General features: G+C 41.8%; 4 protein-coding genes across 4 annotated transcripts; 2 read left to right on the forward strand and 2 right to left on the reverse strand.

Annotated features, from left to right (window-relative positions):
• The first annotated feature begins 423 nt into the window (after nt 1–423).
• On the forward strand, nt 424–1389 carry LOC143377895 (signal peptidase complex subunit 1-like). The gene is made up of 3 exons (XM_076829712.1): nt 424–669; nt 958–1017; nt 1098–1389. The coding sequence occupies exons 1-3, from the start codon at nt 625–627 to the stop codon at nt 1278–1280; spliced, it is 288 nt and encodes a 95-aa protein (XP_076685827.1). The 5' UTR covers nt 424–624; the 3' UTR covers nt 1281–1389.
• A 4157-nt stretch (nt 1390–5546) lies between these two features.
• On the forward strand, nt 5547–8308 carry LOC143369550 (uncharacterized). Its single transcript, XM_076813639.1, has 4 exons — nt 5547–6028; nt 6751–6812; nt 7409–7690; nt 8077–8308. Exons 1-3 carry the CDS (start codon nt 6008–6010, stop codon nt 7653–7655), a joined length of 330 nt encoding a protein of 109 aa, XP_076669754.1. The 5' UTR covers nt 5547–6007; the 3' UTR covers nt 7656–7690; nt 8077–8308.
• A 218-nt stretch (nt 8309–8526) lies between these two features.
• Nucleotides 8527–9575, reverse strand: LOC143373664 (uncharacterized). Its single transcript, XM_076821121.1, has 4 exons — nt 9566–9575; nt 9435–9523; nt 8765–8841; nt 8527–8670 (listed from the first exon to the last, which is right to left on the reverse strand). Exons 1-4 carry the CDS (start codon nt 9573–9575, stop codon nt 8547–8549), a joined length of 300 nt encoding a protein of 99 aa, XP_076677236.1. The 3' UTR covers nt 8527–8546.
• A 3874-nt stretch (nt 9576–13449) lies between these two features.
• Nucleotides 13450–22923, reverse strand: LOC143369558 (uncharacterized). The gene is made up of 5 exons (XM_076813650.1): nt 22832–22923; nt 16907–16968; nt 15950–16788; nt 14794–15070; nt 13450–14273 (listed from the first exon to the last, which is right to left on the reverse strand). Exons 1-5 carry the CDS (start codon nt 22889–22891, stop codon nt 14201–14203), a joined length of 1311 nt encoding a protein of 436 aa, XP_076669765.1. The 5' UTR covers nt 22892–22923; the 3' UTR covers nt 13450–14200.
• Nucleotides 22924–23194: the final 271 nt, after the last annotated feature.

A 23194-nucleotide genomic window follows, 5' to 3' on the forward strand; every position in this document is an offset into this window, starting at 1 on the left:
GACCACTGTTTTGACAGACAGGTAAAAAGTTTACCTGTCGATATTTCGAAAACGTATCCAAAGAAAATTTTTTAAACCTTATTTTCGGAATCAGTGGGTAATTTTACATCAGAAAAAAGTGGCTTGTGCTGCGCATTTTTTTTTTTATTTGGTAAACTACTGTAATATACACCTTAGCAATTATATTTTGTAAAAAAATCACACCTATGTACCTAAAAGTAGAAATTTTAAGCAACGACTTTAAAACGCCAATAATTTCATTAGCCGTTATCTAAAAACAAGTTTTGGGGTTACGTCACTATTGCGTTGATAGCCTGAATTGTAAGTATGCACGTGTATATAGAGTACGCCGATCGATGGTAATCCTCTCGATGTCAACACATCGCTAACTTGGTTCACTAATGATACGTATCCCAGGTATCAGAAAATACAGCATATTAATAAAATCAACATATTTAATGCTATTTTTCAAATTTCTGTTAAATTCGCGATAAAGTTTGAGCCACGTAAATCTTAACACCCGCGCTAGCAACATGGCGCGTTGCTTGGTGTTGCTTGCGGTTCACGACCATACTGAAGTTGGTTTGCATCAGACAGCCGAGCACATTCGTGTTTTTGTTTACAATGAGTTCATGGGTAGAATATATCAAGTCTGTTCCGACGCATATGGTGAGTTCACAACTTTATCTGCCATTAATAGTCATTTTCCGATACATGCATCGAATCAATGTGAAATTTGATTTGCGTTCAATTAGGTTATGCGTCACGATAAGCTCAAACATATGTTACGCGCTAACACTTTAACAGATCCCTGACACCTATACTTTCCCGGACTATTATATGCTTTTAAGGATGATAGTTGAATGATATTCTATGTAGACCACTGCATCGCAGATTTTACAATTTCCGTTTACTTTCTCTCATCTGTGACACTCATGAAATTATGTTTTATTTCAGGACTATGATGGCCAGGGTCGAGCAGATGAATTGTCAAAGATTATCATACTACTGTTTGCTGTAATATATCTAACTTAAAATATGCACAGCCTGTACGAATATTAGAATATTCCTTGCATAAGCGCGTTGTTCGTTTGTAGGTGGTTGGATTAATATGGGGATACCTTATCCAGCAACTCTCGCAGACAATGTACATACTGATCGGTGGGTGCGCCTTGGCAGCATTGATAACGATACCGCCGTGGCCAATGTATCGGCGTAAGCCATTGGACTGGCAGAAGCCACAAGCCAGTGTCACGGCCAAGTCAAAGAAGAAAAAATAATCTAATCTATATCTAATAACCCAAAAAAGTTACCTCGATATAAAATGTATAGCAGTATTCGTCGCTGAGAAAAAAAAAGTGATCTACATATTTCACAAATCGTCTTGAATTTCAATGCATTTTTACAATTAAAACCCACGTCCCGGACAATCCAACTGTGTTTGCGCGTTGATTTAAATGCATGAACTGTTAATTAAATCACGCAGGAAATAGTGGAACACCGTGAAGCGATTTTTTAATTACGCTATCCGTTATCCTCGCGTAACTGCGTTACTTATTGTTGGAAAGTAATGGTGATTGCGAAACGTTCATGGAGATCGATGTAGACGATCTCCTCGCTGACCCGTCTGCATTAAATATCGGACTCGGCATTTCCCTTCCGCTTCGGAACCGCGGTTATGCAATCGCCCCCGGTAGAGGAAGGTGTCTCGTAACAAGGTTGATCGCATTCGACTTCGATCACACTCGCCTTGAACAATTAGCCATCGTTTATGATTAGGCCGCATACCGTGTTCCGCCCAATTGGAACAGTTCCAATGGTTCACTTTCATCGACCAGCGTTTCTCATTTTCTCCCGTCGCGCTCTAACCGAAGCATATTTCCCTGAAAATCGGACCGTCGAGTGACTGACTTTCACGGGGCAGAAAGAGGTAGAAGTGTTTCGAAGAACGGTGGGGATGATTGCAGCCGATTGTTACATAAACGAGCACCGATTACAGGCCCATCGAGAACAGAACACCTTCTTTCCTTTATACCTACTTTTTGACTGGTGTCTGCCTGGATTCGAAAAGGAACTTCGAAGGAGGATCTTACGCAACGACCCGTGTAGTCGTCGAGAAACTGGTGACCCGGGAAACCAACATTTCGATGTGTACTTGAAAAAACGCAGCCCACGATCGTTAAGAAGAAACTAAGTGGATCACCCTATGCATAGAATTTCATCTCGTCCAGTCTTCTATAAATCTCATCAAAATCATACTCTGATATATTGTAAGAAATCCTAAATTGATATAGTCGGATAATGTGCATACAAGATTATCGCGAAACTGAGGAACGTGGACGTGGACTATGATCGGGGTAGAAACATGATACGTCTAATTCACAGCGTTCCATCGAATCGTACGAATTGTAAGAGATCGCGTTACCAAACGCCTGCTTTCGCAAGGTTCATCGAGACTGGACCACTCCCAGAAACCTAACTAAGGTGGACCCGAATGCGAAGGGACGTTGCGTAATGGCGATGACTCCGTGCCCGCTGAAAATCACCGCGAATCGCGTACCTTTCTCGGCCCGCCTTGTTACTGGGTGCAAGGTACGCTGTCTGGTGTACACGAAGAGGGGTTACGAAACGCTTTCTCCCTGTATGATGGATATTTTAAGAATGCAGGCTGCACCACTTCCTGCAACACTGGCCGGGCCAGCGGTACTCACACGAAAAAATAGATGCAACGGCCGTTACACCGTGAAACACGGTCGCGATCGTTACCTTGGTTTTAACACTGACTCCTTTCTCGAAACCACCCGGCGATAGACGCAGATAGGTACCTATGTAGACGAGAAAGCGAGAGGACGGAATCCGAGTCGCGCGTCTCGCACGCTCCTTCCCGCCTTTCATCTCATTTTCTCGCGCATAGCGTGCATTCTACACGATTGCGTTTCCAGACCAAAGGTATTCTCCGTATCGTCGATCGAGTCTATAGTAGTAACACCGGCTATAGGGTCGCTGATACGCAAACAATAATTTTCTGTAGATACCAACTTGATTGCACCGTGGTCCTTGAAGATACCGATTTCTATTCGAACAGTGTGTTTTCCACGTTTCCTACATTTCATACAAGGAATTACTAGCAAGAAACTAGCATGCAATCTTACCGAAATTGCAAACCCAGGACCCTCAAATACCAGCGCACTTGAGAGGATGAAATTGACAGATTAACGGCTGTCCAATTAATAGAATTAGAATGTCGCAACGTCGCGGAGGTACAGGAAATTGCGCCAACAATTTAATTTCCATATACGCGATTTATACTCGAACACAGGCGAATATATAGGTGTATACTGTATACGGTGGACGGATATTCGCGACTTTGATTATTGCGTGCTTATCCGTTCGCCTGAATTAGGTACTTACCGATTACGAGGGTAAAAGCGTTTCGAGAAAGTCGCCCGCCTGTAATTCGTTGTTCGAGGCCATTGTATTGTTTAATATCGGTCCGCGAATCGGAAGGAAGTGGCTAGAAAACCGAATTGTCGTTTGGGAGAAGAAAGTTTCGCAATTTTGGCAGGAGGAGAGGGGGGGGGTGTACGAGACAAAGCCTGCAATCTTTTCGCGATTAAGCGTCCCCTGTTTGCCGAAGAAACGGAAACATTCGGGCACAAAGTGTGTGATTAGAGGCCTCCTGTAATGGGCTTTTCCTGTTCCACTTGGAGGTTCAGTACCGGTCGACTGACGGTTACGGCGAGCTCGATTCGCAGCTCTAACGCAATAAATAAGCCATAAACTGGAGCGGCGCGTCTTGTCGCGTACACGATTATGTCACCGGCGCGGCGACGGCAATGTCAACGTTTCCGACTGGTCGATTAAAAAGCGAAGAATCGTCCTTTTCTCTACATTTCAACATAGGTATCACTGGCGACACGTAATCAAATTTCTCTTTTTCGCAAAAAAACACGAGGACAAGCTGATGAACGTTGATTAGGCCATAAGCGAATATTGTAGGTACCTATTAGAACAATTATCAGATGCTCTATTTTCACTTTTGTATTCGTACAGGATAAGAATGGTATTAATAATGGAATATTGAAAAATGAAATAATGCGTAAGATGCAGTGGATGTTGTGAAATCGATCACGTAATACAAAAAAATCCGGTATCGTCCCCGAGTGTGTTACGTGATAGTGGAATGAGTTATCTGCCGAGGCCTGAATTGGATATGTAATCTTCGCATGTAATTCTTCGATTCAGAGGCAATGGATATCGCGAAATTTATGAGCAGCAGTTACGCGACTCTCCCTTCTCTGTTTTCCTAGAGAACACGCTTCTTTCGATCGAAGTCTCTTCTTGAGTAATATTCTAATTTAATCGTGGATACTTAATATTGCTCAAGAAGGCATATCTCCTCTTATTGTAGGGTAAAGTAGCCGAATGTGACGACCTCTCCTAATATGAGACCCTAGCTTATCTCCGCTACAGAACTCTTGAATTTCATAGCGATGCTACAATTTCATTACCAACTAACCGTGTATTAGTTGTTTTGTCCGCACAGTGGCATTGTAATCAATTGAGCGTCGTGAACAAGCACGTATAGGTATCTGAAATACGTTGCAGAAAGTTTTTGAAGCGGTCCAATTAAATTACAAATACCTCTGAAGTGGTAAGTGTATAATGATTTTCACAAATACAATGGAGTTTAAGGCTTACTAGTTGTATATCATTAAATGATAATGACAACGTTAAAGCTACTTGATAGTTATCATGTTATTCTTTCCGAATACGAGACCCGTAAAATAAGAAAAATTGCATCGAGTACTCAAAACTCGATGTACTCCGAATTACAATCAGAAACACACAAGTATCAATTACCAGGTCGTTTCAAAACCTGTCGCATATATTTCAACAAACTTTATCACACAAACAAACATACAAAAAAGTAAATCCAAAGTCCCTGTTTCTCCAAAACACGCACTTGAAAAAAACAAAATCCATACGCAATTAAAATCAAACCACCAGGAATAACATCAGCTAAACACACCTACTCGAAAGCAGCCAAGCTCCAAGGAAGTCGACTTTCCCTCGTAATCAGCTCCAAACACCACAAACCCGAGAACAATTGGAGCACGGAAAAACTTTGCTCTCGACACTACAAAATTTACGAGTATATGTATTACTTCCCCTGTGAAGTCCTTCCTCTTCCTCGCCGACCCGTCGCGTCGTTCCACACGCGACCGTAACACTAGGGCAACCATGAAAATTAGCTTTCCTCGTCCCACCCCTTGCAACATCATTCGTAAAAAACGACACACACATTTCAGTTGCGTGACGGTTCAGTGGCAAAAAATATAGTTTCCCTGTTTTTGAATTAACACTTTTCCGTGTCATTTACTAACACTGACGGCACTATTACAGTAAATATCCAACGCATATCCGAAACTATTTTCTTTTCACCGGGAAAAAATTCGACAAGAACGTCTAATTTTCCAGCCGAGTCACATAGCAGCCCCTTAATTCGCGCTTTGACTGTTTTCCATCGAGCCACGTAACTGGGAATTAAAAGGCCGTAATTGCGCGGCGATTTCCAGCATTTCGAGCATCCACTCGCCTGTACCGTGCTCACCTGAGGCCAGACACGTGCCTTACGCACCGTACGCGGTGTGTTACGCGGCTTGGTGAACGCGGGGAGGCGATCGTAACTAAGAGGCGGCCGCTTCCTAGCTTTTACGTAACCCGTTAAGTCCGAGCGACTTTGCTCCCCCACCCTGTGGCTTTTCACCGGGTGGTTTTGGCCACCGCGGTTCGTCCTTTATAAGCACACATCCCCGGCCGTCTAAAGCCAGAAACGTATCGACATCCGTTAAACACCGGTCGCGTGATCCACGGATCCTTCGATTCTTCCTTATTTTTTTTCTTTCGTCTCTTCCCCGCTCCGCTCGACACCCGTTCGCTCTATCGAGCCGCAGAGTCTCTCGTCGCCGAAAGGGAAACTTAAGGAACTAAACAGCCGACCAGGATGCGCTCCCACGCCATCGCTGTGAGTACACGGCTACCCCGTGGCGCGAAACAGTGGAACGCGTGTTCGTGTGCTGGGGGATGATACTCGAGATTTCGCGGGCAACTTTTGTTGCACGCTTCCGACGGCTTATCAGTTTTCACCGCATTGTGTTCACGAATGGTGGTAGATTGTAGTATATACCTACACACGCTTTTTCAAGCGTTTGTTAGTTGAATGTAGTTGACGTTTTGTTGGGTGGATAGAATATGTGTTTGTAGATTGTAGATTATTTTCTGACTGGTTAAAATGGGTTTCCATTGCTGCCGAAAATCAATTCTTCAGACGCGACGAGCATGTTGCGAGTTTGCACGAGTACGGTGGCCATACACCTGCGTTGTTTTTTTTTAATCGTGGATGTACTCGTGAGATTCGACGAAGAGCTTGTGTTAAATTACTCAATTGTTAAAAATCCTCTCGAGCAATGGAATCTCCATTTTACGGAATATTTTAATCGCACGCAAAGAAATTATCGAAGGTTCAAAGATTTCGTAGAGTCGTTTCGCTGGATATTTGGTAAAAATTAGATCGATGTACTTTCACCCTATCGACGCGTCGCGACACGCGACGGTGCGAAGCACGTAGGACGAGCAGTGAAACTTGAATAAGAAAAGAAAAAAAATACCGCGGCGCATATAAACGACGCGTCGCGATGCACATTTCGCCTTATGGACGGAAATCACAAATTCACATTCGTGTTGCAGTTAATCGTGTTCGGAATACTGGCCGTGGCCTTGTCTTCGCCTGTGCCAGGCGGCTACCACGGGTAAGCTGACAAAGTGACACACCTTTTTATCGCAATTTATTGCCTTCAGTTTCTGATTACTTAAGTAGTAACCAAAATCCTATATCTTTCGCTATTCTTCAAGTATTTTTGCAATATATATACCTACCAGGTACTTACAGCTAGCGTGGATATACAGGGTGCGGTGGTAATGGTATTATAACTGTTAGTCAGCTGAGTTCTCGTACAAAAGTAAATTGAAATTCTAGAGTACCTATCTTTTTGGAAGAAGCTCCGTTTTCGAGTAAATTCATTTTTAATACTTTTTTCGCTACTGGTGCACTTAGATACGAATTCGTTGTCTATTTTAAGAAGAAAATTCCATTCACTAATTAACAATAAATTGAATTACTTGGTTTCTTAAATATTGACATCGGTATCACCAATCTTCGCAAGCCCAAATTAGATAAGGAAACAATTGTTATTCAAGCGTACGAAAATTATTCTACAATTTCGATTGATTTTGCAGGAGAAACTACCACAGCACCTTGCCTTTAAGAGAATCAGCATTTCCATTCAACATTTCAATGAAACTTTTTGCTCGCGTTGTTAAGAAAAAATCGATCCCCTGGTTTCAGTTCGCACCACCACGTTCGCGTCCACGTGCCTTATCACGTGCACACGGTCCATCATCATCATGTGAAGAAGATACCCGTACACCACGTCGAGAAGGTGCCCGTCCCCGTTCCAATTCCCATCCATCACGTGCAGAAGGTGCCTGTTCCGTACCCGGTTCATCACGTCGAAAAAGTTCACGTACCTGTTCCAGTGGTCGAGAAAGTCCCCGTAGCTGTGCCTGTCCATCACGAGAAGCAATGGTGGTAGTGGAGCGCACCGCCTTTCGGCTTGTTATTACTTAGGTAAATATGAAATTATTTAACCTCGGGTAAACAGGTAGGATTTATCAATGGACATGGATTGAGAAACTAGTTACTCAAGTTTGTATAAAAAAGGAACAGGAAATGGAAGAGTTTTAGTTATTCATGAAAGACCCAAGCTCCAATTATCGAATGGGAATTTATAGATGTGATTAAGAATTTTTAAGAAAAATTTAGCTTTCAACAAGATTGCGCGAAACTTGGCTTTGCTTCTTCATTTCGATCGAACATAGTGTTTCCCTGTGCAGTACCTACACTTTCACTTTTTTATAGACAGTTAGAAGGAAAGAAATAATTTCAAATAGTTTAGAAAATTAATCATATCATCTCCTCTTCTTTATTCCTCAAGCTTATTTATATTGTTGCAGGTTATAAAATGGAGGCGTTCGAGTTACTAGAATTTCATGAAACATTACTGTCGTTTCCCTCAACCGAATCGTTTCGACATATACACGCACTAGAAGAAAACAGATGGAATCAGTACAAAATAACTCGAATCGCCCTTAGTCCTTTAAGTTGTATAAAATAGAAGTTGATATTACTCGGTACGCACATGTGTGTACTTGGATCAAAGCTGCTTGTACATACTGTATTATGTTACATTATTTTTTTTATACAATACACGTGTTTGACAAATATCGTCTTGATATTCTCTCGGGAAACCCTTGCGAATAATTTCGTTTCCACTTTGTCGATTTTTCTTAACAGTATTTTATTTCGCGCAACATTATTATAACAATTAAATACAACAGTGAGAAAATAACAATAACAAATATCTGCCACGAAAGCCTCATCTATCTTGCAAGCTCCGTCAAGTCAATAAAATGGTTGCGACATTTCACCATTCTTCCACGTGCTGCTCGTGTCCCTCGTCCTCTTCAGGCTTCATTATGTGGATCTTTTTCACGTGCGTGTGATGATGCTTGTGAATGAGTTCTGGCACGTGGATGATGAAGTGTGTGCTGCAAGTAACCACGGTCGAGGGGTGAATTTCTACGATCCACCACAAACCGCTAAATAGCTATCGAGATCGAGGGAATTCCATTGAATATTTACTGTTCGTGTTTGCCACCGCCAGGGGAAGGCATGGAAGACACCAGTGCGATCGAAAGGACCAGCGTAAGAAGAAGGACCTGAAACAGAGCGGCACAAGGTCAGGTCATCGCACTCGGCTAATCTGCAATCTGAAAACAGCAAAGAAATTTCAATTTGCCGAGGTAGGTACTCTAAATCAATTCCTTCGAATGATATTCCTCTTCGGATTTCTGTCAATTTTTCTCACAACTTGGCACGTCTTGGGGCCGGCCAAAGAAGAAGGAAAATGGAGATTAATGTAACCACGAGTTTAATAAATAAATTTTTACACCCAATGAATTTCATGATATTTGAGGCAGAGCACATCTAAAAATGAATCGATCGTGTTGCGTTACAAGTTGAGGTGAAAGCGTCAAGAATATGATCGACCAAACCGCGTCGTTAAACCTCTGTCGAGTGAAATTATCTTCATCACTTGAAGATGAAAGGAAAATCGAATCGTCCCTCGAATGTCTAGCTATATTGGTAGTTGGCACTTTCTTCGAGGATTCTTTCGGATAATAAACACCGAGTTTAGGGAGATCTGTAGATATACACCCACGCGTGCTCGCAGTTTCTCCATAGCTGTGGCGTTTGTTCGCGTGAAAATCCTGTGTCTCCCGAGACCGCTGCACTTGGGCAACTAAAGGACGGGATCCTGGCGAGCCTTATAAACGGAAGCATAATCAGTGAACGGTACAGGAACGAGCGAAATATTTCCAGCGTGCACCCCACCCAACCCTGTTCGCTCTCACCTGCGATTGCCTGAAATTTCACGTGCACCTTCTATCATTGTCGTAGACACCGTCCCGTCTCCGGCGTCAACACCTTTTTAGGTGTTAGGTACCTTCCTTGAGAATCAATGTTGGATGAAGATTGTGTTTATCACTAGAATAGTTCCATGATCAACAAAGTAGATGCTACCTTAGAAGTGACTACTCGAGTTAGCTAAATTTCAGTTATAGGTAATCGGGAGTCTTGTTTATTCTAAGATATTACACCGGCCAATTATACCCTATTATCGATATCAGGTTTCTCTTTTAGGGTTTGGAAATTGAACGATCTTGTAGAGATATTAGAGAAATTATGGAGCTCGATCGCTGGTGTTTCCCACGAAAACCAGTGAAAACGTCCCTTCGCGAACCATCGATTCCCATGGATCTCATGCTCACTTTCTCTGCCTTCTATTACTGTAACGAGAGTAATAACACGTTATCCGTATTTCCAATAGAATATCTTGAAATTAATAGAATTTCCAAGATATTGAAAGCTAACAATAAGATTAACGAGACAGAGAGGATAATAATTGACAGTTTAATATCCTATTTCGTAACACGAGCACAATGTCTAATCTGAAAGATCAAATTGCTGACAATTTAAGTGGCCTCTCGAAATATTGCGGTCTCGTTTATTCCACGCCTATGGGTCGAAGAAAGTAAACGGAGAAGTACATTTTTTTTCAAAGCAGCGAACCTCCCATTACTGTGTACCAAGTGCCGGGTATACTCTTTTTTCGATTTAAAACGACATTGAAAAGTTAAAGACTCGCGGCACAGAAACTTGGAGGAACAGGAAATTCCTTGAAGATGGCAAAAAATTATAAAAGTATTGTATCTTGCTACAACGGAATTGTCGAGTTAATGCAACATTTAATTCCCATCGTTTGCACGTTGTTTCCTTTTTTTTTTAATTTTGCGAACGTAATCGGTTGGTGAGTCGGAGTATCTACCTACGAAGAATTTCATGCACGCGTTCCTCGTAGAAAGTTCAATTTCCAAGTAGATCGACAAGAGCTCAATTATTTTAATCGCTTTATCTCTCAGTTTCCGGCGAAACTCTGTCCAAGAGAAGAGATCATTGTTTCCAATCTTTCCTCTATTCACTTTCGCTGCTTCGTTATGCAAATTCAGGATAATGCCATCGATTCGCTTTACATCACAACCCGCCGTCAATCGCCCACTTTCGAAGGTGTTTTTTACCTTGATACTTTGCAATTGATTGATGCGCGAAGCAGAGCTCTAAATACGACGCTACCTACTAAAGATTCTAGCTTTTATTGCTCGTGTAACTTTTTCAATTTATCTGTTCAGTGTCTTACGCAGCAGAGTGTAAACTACACAACAAGTATGGTTTCCCACACTCTTGGATATCTTTAAATAAATTGCTAACAAATTTATAATTTTCAAATTTCAAGTTTTCCACAACGTTCGTTAATATTATCGCAAGTGTCTAACAAATGTGGTTGTTGAAAAAGCGAAATATTAAGGATACAGAAATCGTTCCCATCCTTCACGTTCTACGATCAACGCTAAATATGTAACAATTCACGTTAATGAAAAGTCTAATTACACTAGTATACAAAATAAAAACAAATGTTTGCGCAACAGATGCCACTATTATTTTCTTATGGAAAATGGCCCGCTGATTCTGAAAATGAGGTTTTCTAAAAAATTTTCTATGGATACATTTTCGAGATATCGATAGGGAAACTTTTTACCTGCCTGTCAAAAAGGTGATCCCACATAATTGCGAATATCTCGTGTTGCGAATAACCGATATGGTCGGAAATTATCTCAAATTATAGATAATTGAATCACCAACAAATGTACTTGACAAAATTTTCTAATGGGTTCAGCAGTTCGAGTGAAATCGATGGAAATATGTGAAAAAAGTAATTGTTTTCGACCTTAATTCACATCGACAATTCATCTGGAAAAAATCGAAATCGCAAAAATAGGCCCAGTTTCTCATTTCTTACGTTGAGTTTGCATTTTTACGAAGAAAACAAGGTGCTGCTGAAGAAAATCTATTGATAAATAGCGAACCCAGAGACAATTAACAAAATACTTGAAAACATGTACAGAATTAATGGAAATTGAAGTAACACAATAAAATGGAACAAACACAAAAATCGAGAAAAAATTAAATTTAGTGTTTTTACACAATTGTCTCTAGCTTCGGTATTTATCCATAGATTTTCTTCAGTAGCACCTTGTTTTCTTCGTAAAAGTGCAGACTCGACGTAAAAAATGAGAAACTGGGTGCATCGTTGCAATTTCAATTTTTCCCAGATGATTAAATGAATTGTCGATGTCAATTTAGGTCGAAAAAAATGACTTTTTCACATATTTCCATTGATTTCACCCGAACTACTGAACCGATTTGAAAATTTTGTGAGGTTCATTTGTTGGTGATTCAATTATCTTTAATTTGATATTTATGTTCGATCATAGCGGTCATTTGCAACACAAGATATTCGCAATTAAGTGGGACCACTTTTTTCACAGACAGGTAAAGAGTTTATTTGTCGATATGTCGAAAATGTATCCATAGAAAATTTGTTATTTTCGGAATCAGCGGGTCTATTTCCATAAGAAGAAAATAGTGGCATCTGTTGCGCAAAATGACTGTAAACTAGTGTTATTTATTATAGTAGGTAGGTAGGTATTCATCTTCTTACAATCAGCCATGTTGTACAGGCATAGGTACTTATGAAGACGCGATCACGATCCACAGCGGTTAAATTAGCCATGATAATTAGTTAATGATCTCGTAAAATGGGAAAACTCGACATCTTTGCTACCATAGATCGAGGGTAACATCCGTGTTATTTACGCTGCATTATTGTGCAGACATACGAGTGAAATCGTCTTCCTCCATGCGCCATAACATCTGCTCTCTTTCACTTTCCGCTTACTTTCCATTTCGCGCTAATCCCCGCGCGCCCGAGCAATTGTATCGTTCCGGAAAGATCAGTCCATTTACGGCAAATATGTCAGCCACGATCGGAAGGATCGAGACGATCGATTCAATTTTCATCGACTAATTGCTTCCTACGGTGACTAACGACCGTGTTCAGCCTGGGGACATTGCCTCGCAGCTACTAATTGTAAGTAGATTAATTAGTTTCTGCATCCGTGTCAGTAATTTGATTTCGGAAATTAAGTACACTGCCGTTCATAACTATTAGGACACCTGTTGTATTTCCACAAAATCTGATATTTCCTATAGACTCGATACATTTCACTATTTTTATTTTCTGCTTTTAATTTAAAAATTAAGCAAAACAAAATTGGTTCCTACCAAATTCTACCTAAATTCTTTTAGCTTGATTAGTTTGTTATTAACTGTTTTTTTTTATCGAGATAGAAAACTTCAATTACTGGAAATTTGACTTTTCTAGGACTTTGCACATGCATATTGTACCTTAATGAAAGCATAAAGCAATTTTTTCACCCTACAGGATGAAATTAATCCTTAAAAACTAATTTGAGTTTTCCTACTTTTGATTTTCTGTTGAAAGTGTAATCTTTGGATTACCGAACTTCCCTTGTCAATCTAACTTTCTTCAGAAAGTGATGTCTGTAAAAGACAGGTGGCACTTAATAAAACGGTAGTCCTTCATATTATTCAAAAACACGGAAGATTAAGTAGGATCTAGTACCAGCTTACATGTACATATGTATGGCGCGATTGTATCTGGTAACACAAAAAACAAGTTAAAAGTCCATTAAAGTCTATAAAGCCTCGCTCCTACTTATTATTTCCTGCTGAAAGCATTAACAGCTGTATTCAGTTCTCTGCTTGGAATCGGTGCAAATGAAAAGGATCACTTAAAAAACGTAAAAAACAATTTATTAAAGATAACGAAGAAGAGCAGTATTTACACAGCATATAATATATACAAAACGCAACAACTGCAACGAGCACACGATCAGGTAGGTGTATCGCCATTGCAAACCGCACGCGAGGATTCATTAAAACACCTGAAACGTCGCGCGTGTTTGTACAACCCTAACTATTGTACGAACAATTATTGCTACTTATAATTAACAGCTTCGAAAGATAACAATCTAAGTCACATATCCTAGAATCCTTCAGTTGTCAAAGAACTTTGATATTCACGTCGCCATTCGCATAAATCGTGGGATCTTCTTTAGAAGACCAAAATTGTTCTTTTTTTTATAAACATTCGTAATCTTTAAACTGACCTAAAATTCTTCTCACATCCAAGAAATACATCATAGACGCAAAATTAATTGAGAAAGTTCCAAGGAAACAATGGTTTCTTTCAAATGTCGATTCCCAATCAGTATTCAAATTATATCGTTCTGTTTCCTTCAGCAATTGTTGCGGTACCCGTGGAAAAGGAAACGAAGAGAACGGAATGGTCGCGAAGGGCGTGCAGGAGGTTGAGCAGCGGCAGTCGCGAGAAACCGAATCGATCCTCGAGAGGCGACGCTTCGTTATGTATACTGGCATGTTGTACGATGGATCGCGATCAAGAATCACGTGGCAGCGATGATCGCGTAATCTGAACGTGACTCGATGATCGCTGGCCGATGGGACGTCGGCGGAAGTCGGTCAGACCGACCGATCGGAAACGCCGCGTTGGCCGCTTTCCGATTTTCTTTCTTTTTATTTCTTCTTGTGGTAGCCTGAGAAACCGCCACCGTGACCCCCACCGCCGCCGCCGCCGCCGCTGTGCCCGCTCGAATACGAATCGTAACCACCTCCGCCATAGCCGCTGAAATAGAAAAACCGTATTATTTTGTTTCCCTTTGAAATATAAATGGCAGCAGCTATGGAAAGAAATTAGCTTCAGACACTAATCAAATTCTGGGGATTTGTTAGTGTATTTCTTTTATAGAGTCCATCATTCGGAAATGGTAAATGAATCGGCCCGGTTTTGAAGATCTTTTGGAAGGACTTTCATCCTACGAATGTAGCCGAGCTTGAAATGTTTTGTCAAATAATCGTCCTTTGTAGAAAGTTTCTCTTTGGGTGTGTTTAATGTACTTTTAACGTACTTTCACTGAGTGCGTTTAATAGATAAAGAGTTGTTTAAATGTGACACCGTGTAGTGTTACTACTTTGTATGCGTTAGGTATTGTTGCCAGATCGTATTGCTTACAGTTAGTATGAAGGTCCATTAGGTGAAAAGTCTGGAGGAAATGAAATCCCATTGGGATAACCGTATTGCCAATCTATTAGTACGAACAGTTTCTCACCTGCTACCAAAGCCAGAAGATATGCTATTGCCACCATGACTACTGCCTCCAAAGGAATGATGATCGCCACCACCGAATCCACCTCCTCCTCCTCCACCCCCAAAACCTACGCCATGATGGTCATCGAATCCTCCACCACCTCCGTATCCACCACCGTGACCTCCTCCTCCTCCTCCTCCGAAACTTCCACCGCCATGATGGTCGTCGTGACCTCCTCCTCCTCCTCCTCCGAAACTTCCACCGCCATGATGGTCGCCGAATCCTCCTGCACCACCTCCTGGGCTAGTTAGTATGATATCTCCGTGCCCACCTAAAATGTAGTTTTTCTATAAAGCATCTGCTTAAAATAGAAAAAAAATTTCCTCCCACTTCTACACAAATGCAAAATTCTTATTTTTCGATTAGCACTTAACTACTCCTCTCTTGCTATATCAATATGTATACCAATTTTTCTATCGAATTTTGAATCGATGTTTCGCAGAAGTTGAATCATTTTCTAAATAACATAGTTTCTGATTTCAGTATCCCTGGCGTCCCCATTGCGGAAATTTTGAACACTAAATAGGACAAACCGTCCCCATGAATCGATGGAACCACACTGTTATTTAACGTTGCGTAGTATGCAACAAGCGAACAAAAGACGGGGATGAAATTTCTAACGAGGTTACGGTCAATGTCCAACCTTGACGAACAAACTCGCGCGATCCACAGTCACGTTGTGCAGTGAAAATGCAAAACGAATGAATTCGCGTGGTACGACTGCAAGACAAATTCTCGCCTCCGAAACGAGCAGGAAGTGAAAACCTACGGAACGAGTTCCACTGGTTGAACGATGTTAAAGCGCGACAAGAGAAACAGCTGATGTATTCCCTAAGGAGGACGTGAGAAAAGCTTATACAATTATTTCCAACAACGCCGGCTAATGCGAGCGTATTTTTCTGTGTCACACGAGGATTCGCAATTTTCACTAACGACAGTTCAGACTTTCCTCTTGCTTCAGCTAATTGCAAAAAAAGGAAGATTCTAAGGATAGGTGCGTTGTGCATAGATAAACTGTGAATGTTGTCCCAGACTTTTTATAGGAATGCTTTTTCTGATAAACGTTTCTAGCTTTTGTATGGGGGGGTAGGTCATTTAATGCTTTAAAGACTCTTACCTCCAAAACCTGCTCCTCCTCCTCCTCCACCTCCATGACCGCCTCCACTTCCGTGGCCGCCTCCAAAGCCGCCTCCAAAGCCTCCTCCACCTCCATGGCCACCTCCATGGCCACCACCAAATCCTCCTCCACCCCCATGGCTACTTTCCACAATGGCGATACTGTGCCCACCGCCTCCATGGCCACCTCCAAATCCTCCGCCATGCCCACCTCCAAATCCTCCCCCATGCCCACCTCCAAATCCTCCTCCATGACCACCTCCAAATCCTCCTCCCCCCCCGTGGCCACTTTCCACACTGGCAATATCGTGTCCACCACCAATATCGCCTCCTCCATATCCACTACCGTGACCACCTCCAAACCCTCCACCATGGCCACTGCCAAATCCTCCTCCATGACCGCCTCCTCCTATCGCAGGTCCAGTGACCACGATATGATGGTCACCACCACCACCTCCTCCTCCTCCTCCTCCACCGTGTCCACTACCTCCGAATCCTCCTCCATGACCGCTACCTCCGAATCCTCCTCCATGACCGCTACCTCCGAATCCTCCTCCGTGGCCACTACCTCCGAATCCTCCACCATGACCGCTACCTCCGAATCCACCTCCATGGCCACTACCTCCAAATCCACCTCCATGACCACCACCTCCAAATCCACCTCCATGACCTCCTCCTCCTCCTATTCCAGGACTAGTGATTATAACATGGTGTCCACCACCGCCGCCTCCGCCTCCGCCTCCGCCTCCACCATGATCGTCCCCTCCATGGTCTTCATACTTAATTACTTTGCTCTCGTCGTGCTTGATTATCTCTGGCACGTGAATCCTTATGTGCACGCTAGAAAGTTAATACGCCGATTTTACACCGAAGCTACTGACATCTCTACTGTAACGCGATTCTGATGATGCTTGAAAGTACGACGATCGATCATCAGTGACGGTAGAAATTTACTCACTGTTCTTTGCCGAAAGTGGCGAGTGCAGCGACCACCGTCGTCGCGAAGATGAAGCACCTCATCTGTGGACAGAGTGTTTTGGTGAAATTCTGTACACCGATACGGCCGTGAAACGTAATGGCTTCAACTTATTTTGTAAAATAACTTTCATCGCAACAACAGAACAAATGTTTTGATCATGCGGATAAATATAACCCCTTGACTTGAGCTTGCAGTAAACAGAGGTAAAAAGATGGTGAAACTGAAGATTCACTCTCCTCTCAGAGCTCAGGATTCCAAGAGGAATAAAAATTAAAAATTACCCAGCTTTCAGAATAAATTCAATTACTCCATTATCCTGCCGCAAACCTGTCCCCAAGTTATCATTTAACCATTACGAAGATCCTAACAAGCCGATAATAATTCGACTATGCTGTCACCCAGGTATCACCGATACATCTCCTCTACTCTGCATCCTCGTACCTCAAGCGCGAAAGTCACAATAAACTCATCAACTCCTCAACTAACCCTACTCCCCCGTCATCCACCAATAACTCAACAACCCCATCTCTTACACCACCACGATCACGCCACCGATCACTCCCCCCGCGACATCAAAGCCCAGCTAATCCTCCGTCACCAGAGATCCCCAGAGCGCCCCCAGAAAGCCCAGCTAACCACGTGGAAAGCCCTCGCTTCCTTACAGCAACTTTCGCCTCCATGATCCTCTCCGTGACCTTGTCCTTCACTCTTCCTGCTTGTTCCTGGTCAGCTCGCCTCGATGGTCAGGAGCACACTGTTATATATATCCAGCAAGAATCCTGCCTATATATATATAGCGGGCCCCGAAGGAACTTACCGGAAGAGTGGAGACAGAAGAGTGGGGGGGCCGCCGAAGATCGGGGCCCCAACCAGAGGTGCCTCCCGTGTCGAAGAGCCGTGCACACTACGCGCTACAGAATGCTGCCCTGGGTGTCGCTGTGTACGTGCACCGCGGAGGAACGGCCGTGACCTAGAGCCCGGGCATCAGAGAAATCCGCGCTTCGGGCGAGCTTCTTGCGTCGCGTCGGTGCCCTCTGGGCCCTGGGGTACCGAGCAAAGCGGACCCTCGTCTACTTACGCGGAAGGGGAACGCCGAGCTCGACCGATTCGTCTTCTGGACCACTGGCGCGTGAAAGTGTTCCCGAAAATCGAATTTTCATGGCAGGTATGCCGTGCTCTGGCAAAAAGAGGCTAACGTTTAAAGTCGTGGACTCCGTCTTCACCTGTTTTCTCTTGCCTTCCGACGCGTATTACCTATGCGTTTCATTTAAGGTTCATCGGAGTAATCACAGTATATTTGAGTAGCCAAGGAGAACTCCTGAAAAACTCTTAATTTCTTCACTGCGATATTTACTTTATAAATTGTTTTGAAAGTTGCAATTCATGAATATTTCAAGACTCCTTGTTGAAAACACAGCGAGTGTCAAAAATCAAATTCTATAGACGTTTCTATTATAATTATAGAGCATAAATTTTGCCTGCGAAAAAACTTGAAAAAGTAAAAATCGATTTTTTACCGCACCTTAACCCCTTTTTATCAGAGCAGGACACATTTGTTGTCGTCCCTGCCCCCATTTCAATTTCAATTGCTTTGTCTATGTGTCGTTGACACGAGGAGTATGTATATGGTCGAAGAAGTTGAAGGTATTACGTGTCGACACGATTTTTCTAAAGAAATCGAGCAGATTTCTAAAAATTCAGGATTGAGAGGCTCGTGTAGTTGGTGAAAGGTTTGTTTCATCAGTTGGTAAAGTGAAAATTAGTACTGAATAATGTAATAGGGAGGTGATATTTTTTAAATTGCTTCTACTGGGTCCAGTTTTGGTTGGGTTGTGATTTGCAGCGTTTATGGTGGGAGAATATTTTCGGACATATGATCGAAAGTTTTTGCGAACTTGCGGTGAAATAAATGCGATTCGATTCCCAAGACTAACCTACTTATTCGTTGGCTGAAACAATGCAAGGAAGAATGTAAGAAATGCTAGAAATGGGCAGTACATTTTAATTAAATGTGAAAAGGCACTGGGATGCTAAGAATTCTCTCGAGTCACAATAAACGACGGAAATTTCTCAATATTAGGTATGTATCTTTCCTCTGCTATCGTTTTCTATTAATTCCAGAAATTTCGTAGCCAGATCTCTTCACCATTTTCAAATCGGTACAAACCCCGAAGAATATGATATTTTCACATCTTGACCGTCTATGAGCGCAATCTTTCCTGGGCTTATAAATCTCTATTTCACTTTCGAGTTATTATCATGAAGATTGAGTTGATGGTAATATCGTGGCGCCTGTTCCTATACTTAAATATCAAATTCATCTCGGCATGGACCATGGTAAACGAGAAATTTCCACACAACAGAAGCTTAAGACCATGGCTAAATAGAAGTATAACTAAATTCTCCTATTTCCAGAAACGACATACCCGCATCGATGCACTAAACGCGATATCATTCACGTTTGCCGCGCAAAAACAAAGTTTTCCATTTCACTTTCCTATCATTAACATAAAGATTGCATGAACATCGGTAAGATCCTGGCATCTATTATCCCTATAAATTTCATTATCAAGCTCATCTCGGTATCGAGCATGAAAAACGAGAATTTTCCACTCGAAACCTTGGCAAAAACTAAAAGTACAAGTTGAATCTCCCTTCCTATGAGTTCCGAGAAGGAACGAAACACCACCCCACCGATCGATGCGCGATGCCTCAGAGGAGACATCGCGTTTGCCATTTCACTTTTCATTCCCCCGCCGCGCCGCGCCGTGCCGTGCCGCCACAGAACTCAGAACGTTACATCCTCGCCTTCGGGTGCATCAATTTACTTTCCTCGAAGGTGGTTGCATAAATCGGTGGACAGAGGCTGTACGCTATCGGAGCACGCGCTTTCCCTGGTTTCCAGAATAAAATGAAAATAGAGAACGCCGGCTGAGCCACGTGCCCGTATGATCGTTGTAATCCAGCACGATATTTTCTTTGCTTGCGAAAATGAGCTAGCCTTTTCTCTTGCCTCGTTTCTCACCGATGGATGCACCCGATCAGGCTAGCAAGAAATTTGTCCGTCCCCGTTGTTAATGGATTTCGTGGAGCACTCCTGCGAAAGAGATATGAAATTCCTCGCATTCGGGATTTCCCTTTTGTGAAATTTCCTCGTCGCTTCACTAATCTTAAGCTGACTGATATGTCTGTCGATGACGCGTTCAAACTTGTATTCACGAATAGTTGCTTTATTCTTTTGTCGTTTACAAGAGCCTGCACTTCGAGATACATATGATAACTCTGGCTCTCTGGATCTTGTATATGTATGTAGAATTTGCAAGCTCGATAATGAATGCTGTACGAAATTGGACTTCCATTGGGATTCAACATTTAACATTCAACATATCGGGACTAGAGTGTAGAAAATATTCCTGGACAGTTCCTGCTAATTGTTATTATGCATTTTTGCTATATTTGATCTACATAATTCTTGTATTTTCTACAAAGTAGTTTTCCTTTTGTTATCGTTTCTGTTGTTTGTGTGCCTACTTTATACATGTAGTTAATTCTATATTTGTAAAGTTTTTCTTGTTTTTTTTTCGTTCAGTTTTATTCGAATATGGTCGTACTCCTATCTATATATCGAATAAATAAATGAGTTGAAGAAAATTATTCCTATGTCAGGATTTTTGTTTCAGAGTCAAATATAGGAAATAGATAAGACATCAAATATTCTACATATGTATAATAGAATTTAAGTAGAAGAGTTAATTTCAATATAAATGTAGATGGATTGACAGCTCAAGTTAGATAATGAGAATCTCGTTAGACCGAGTTTCGTTTAATTCTAGCTCTCCTTAAAGGGAGGGGGCCTACCTAGAAATTTTCGAAAAATCGATTTCTCGTTTCTTATATTTTCTTCAAGTACAACATCTTGAAAATATTCCCCGAAAGTGTCGAGTTAATCTGACCAAAATTAACAGTTGTAGGTACGTTTGTAAATAGGTAGGTGTTCCGCGATGTAGCGCTCAGACCCAAAACTTTAAACGCGTTTTCCGCAAAATCATGTTTTCAAAGTCGATCACACATATACAACTCTTAAGTTAATGAACCGATTTACTCGAGGCTTTGCAGGCTTATTTTAGGGTTAAGAATCTAAGCGCTATCGGGAGCTTTCCCTTTTCTTTTTGCCTAGATTTTTTTTACACACGAAAAACAACCGATTTTTTGCCAAATATCGATGCTTCAACTTTGCACAGCCGTCAAAATCGAGCCTGATGGCGCCTAGATAATTCCATATATTATCTAAAAAATTTCAAATTTTCAATTCTGGATGATCCTGCACCGAGCTTAAAAAAAAGACGTCTCGGGGATCGCCTACAACTCACAAACCATTCAATACTTTTTACCACAAAAAATACTATCCGTAAGATGTACTCTTTCCAATAGACTAATGTTTAATAATAAAATATTATCGGTTTTGACGCGAATACGTCTTTAAAATCGGTACGGTGCTGGGGCGGGGGATGGGGGGGGGGGGCATGCACGAAAAGTCGAGCGTTAAGAAAAGGGTGACGAAAATGGGAGATAATGTTTCGTCTTATAACTTCAAAACTAAAAGCAACATCCAAACAATAAATATAGCGTCGGGTAGGCAAAGGATGTCCGTACCTGAGATTACCTAACCCAGAGTACAGAATTTAAACGTTACAAGCTAGATTTGGCCAAACATAAGCGACGAACGGCACAAAACCCCGTCTCGCTCCGTCCCTCGGATGCCAATCATAGACGGGTGAACGATGCACAGGCGCTCGGCTCGCGCCTCGCGCGGCTTTGATCAAAAGCTCTCGAAGTCTCAGGGTTTTCCAACGTTAGTCGAGCTTCGATGGAGTAAAGTAATCATGAATACGAGAACATTGTTCGGTCAGTCATGAGCGAATTCCCATGATTGAAGTAATTCAATGATTTAATTATTTCAATCGTGGCGCTTCGATAAAAAATTGATTCGGGTTATTCTTATTCATGACGAATAAGACTAAAGTCTTTTTTATTTGATACGTCATTTAAATAATTTGTTATTTAAATAATGCCCATCTCTGTTCCAAACACTTGGAAAATATACAGAAAGTGTAAAAAAAGTTGTACCCACAATGGAAGTAGACACCAAAGTCCCCATCATAGTCAGCGGAGACTTGAACGTCGACGTTACTATAAATACATTTCCCGACTGCGTATCAACCGCATCACCGACCACGCTTGGAAAAACTAGCGTTGATCTTACATTCGCCAGAAATCTAGATGTATCTTGCATGCCATTCGTTTCATGCTTTAGCCATCACAGGCCTATAATCAATAAAATTATACTTGAATATTAATATCAAACTTACTTCTTCGATATCCGAGTATTCGCGTGAAAAACTGCGGTTTGTGTCCCCGACACAACCTACCCGATTTTTTTCTAGAAAAAATTCTGAAAGAAGCGCGTCGTTTTGACCGTTCTAGGTAGGCCTCCCCCCGCCAAGCCAACGCCCGCTTAATCTGAGGTTCTGTTCCGAAAACTTTAACGTAAATGTACAATTCGACTCGAACAATCTCTTTTAATTTTACTTCAGGTATCACTGTAATTAGAGCGTTCATAAAATCTGCATAACGCCATTATAAATAAAATTGTACGTTCAGCACTACGCCAGGTTACTTGGACTAAAATTACTATTTAATTGGCAAGCTGTCTCACTTGAACCGATTTCTTAATCCTGAAAAAGCGCAAAGCAAGTAAAGAAAGACACGGATTGGTCTATCAGTGGCACCAGACCGGTAAAGAGCGTAAGAGGTTGTAGGAAGCGAATGTTGCGCAAGCTCAGGCCGTTGTCGAAAAGTAAAAGTACAATTATCTCGGGTAACAGCAAAACGACAAAAACCCACTCCAAGTAAATAGTTGAAATGTTCCAGCAACCAGTTTGCTCCGTCTAAAAATTCCTTCATCACCGACTATCGTTTTCAAGTCTTCCCATGATATCACGATCGTGCGACGTGTAAGACTGGAATGTTTGTACGCTAACTCCACAGAATTTCTGTCGTGCTTCTGAGATTGAAGTTCAAGGTTCTCTGTGCACCCACGTCAGCGTCACAGTTACAGCAAATACAGTGAATAGACATTTTTGTGTCATTTTTCCTCTTAAAATAAGGAGACGAATTCAACGTTCTACTATACCAAGTTCCTCGTCTTTAAACTCCAAGTGCAAGTGAAGTTATAAAAAACAGAACACAATGAAAATTTAATTTCAA

This window comes from Andrena cerasifolii, chromosome 1 (genome assembly GCF_050908995.1).
Source record: "Andrena cerasifolii isolate SP2316 chromosome 1, iyAndCera1_principal, whole genome shotgun sequence".
NCBI classification, from domain to species: domain Eukaryota; kingdom Metazoa; phylum Arthropoda; class Insecta; order Hymenoptera; family Andrenidae; genus Andrena; species Andrena cerasifolii.

Bases quoted from the DNA above. Each gene is read 5' to 3' on its own strand.
- LOC143377895 (XM_076829712.1), top strand. From the start codon at position 625: ATGAGTTCATGGGTAGAATATATCAAGTCTGTTCCGACGCATATG. The intron at 670-957 runs GTGAGTTCACAA...GTTTTATTTCAG, and splicing joins AGTCTGTTCCGACGCATATG to GACTATGATGGCCAGGGTCG. The intron at 1,018-1,097 runs GTAATATATCTA...GTTCGTTTGTAG, and splicing joins TTATCATACTACTGTTTGCT to GTGGTTGGATTAATATGGGG.
- LOC143369550 (XM_076813639.1), top strand. From the start codon at position 6,008: ATGCGCTCCCACGCCATCGCT. The intron at 6,029-6,750 runs GTGAGTACACGG...TTCGTGTTGCAG, and splicing joins TGCGCTCCCACGCCATCGCT to TTAATCGTGTTCGGAATACT. The intron at 6,813-7,408 runs GTAAGCTGACAA...CCCTGGTTTCAG, and splicing joins GTGCCAGGCGGCTACCACGG to TTCGCACCACCACGTTCGCG.
- LOC143369558 (XM_076813650.1), bottom strand. From the start codon at position 22,891: ATGAAGGAATTTTTAGACGGAGCAAACTGGTTGCTGGAACATTTCAAC. The intron at 16,969-22,831 runs GTGGGTTTTTGT...CTCTGTCCACAG, and splicing joins ATTTCAACTATTTACTTGGA to ATGAGGTGCTTCATCTTCGC. The intron at 16,789-16,906 runs GTGAGTAAATTT...TTAACTTTCTAG, and splicing joins GCCACTTTCGGCAAAGAACA to CGTGCACATAAGGATTCACG.
- LOC143373664 (XM_076821121.1), bottom strand. The intron at 8,842-9,434 runs GTCCTTTAGTTG...GCTCTGTTTCAG, and splicing joins ATAAGGCTCGCCAGGATCCC to GTCCTTCTTCTTACGCTGGT. The intron at 8,671-8,764 runs GTAAATATTCAA...GGTTACTTGCAG, and splicing joins GGCGGTGGCAAACACGAACA to CACACACTTCATCATCCACG.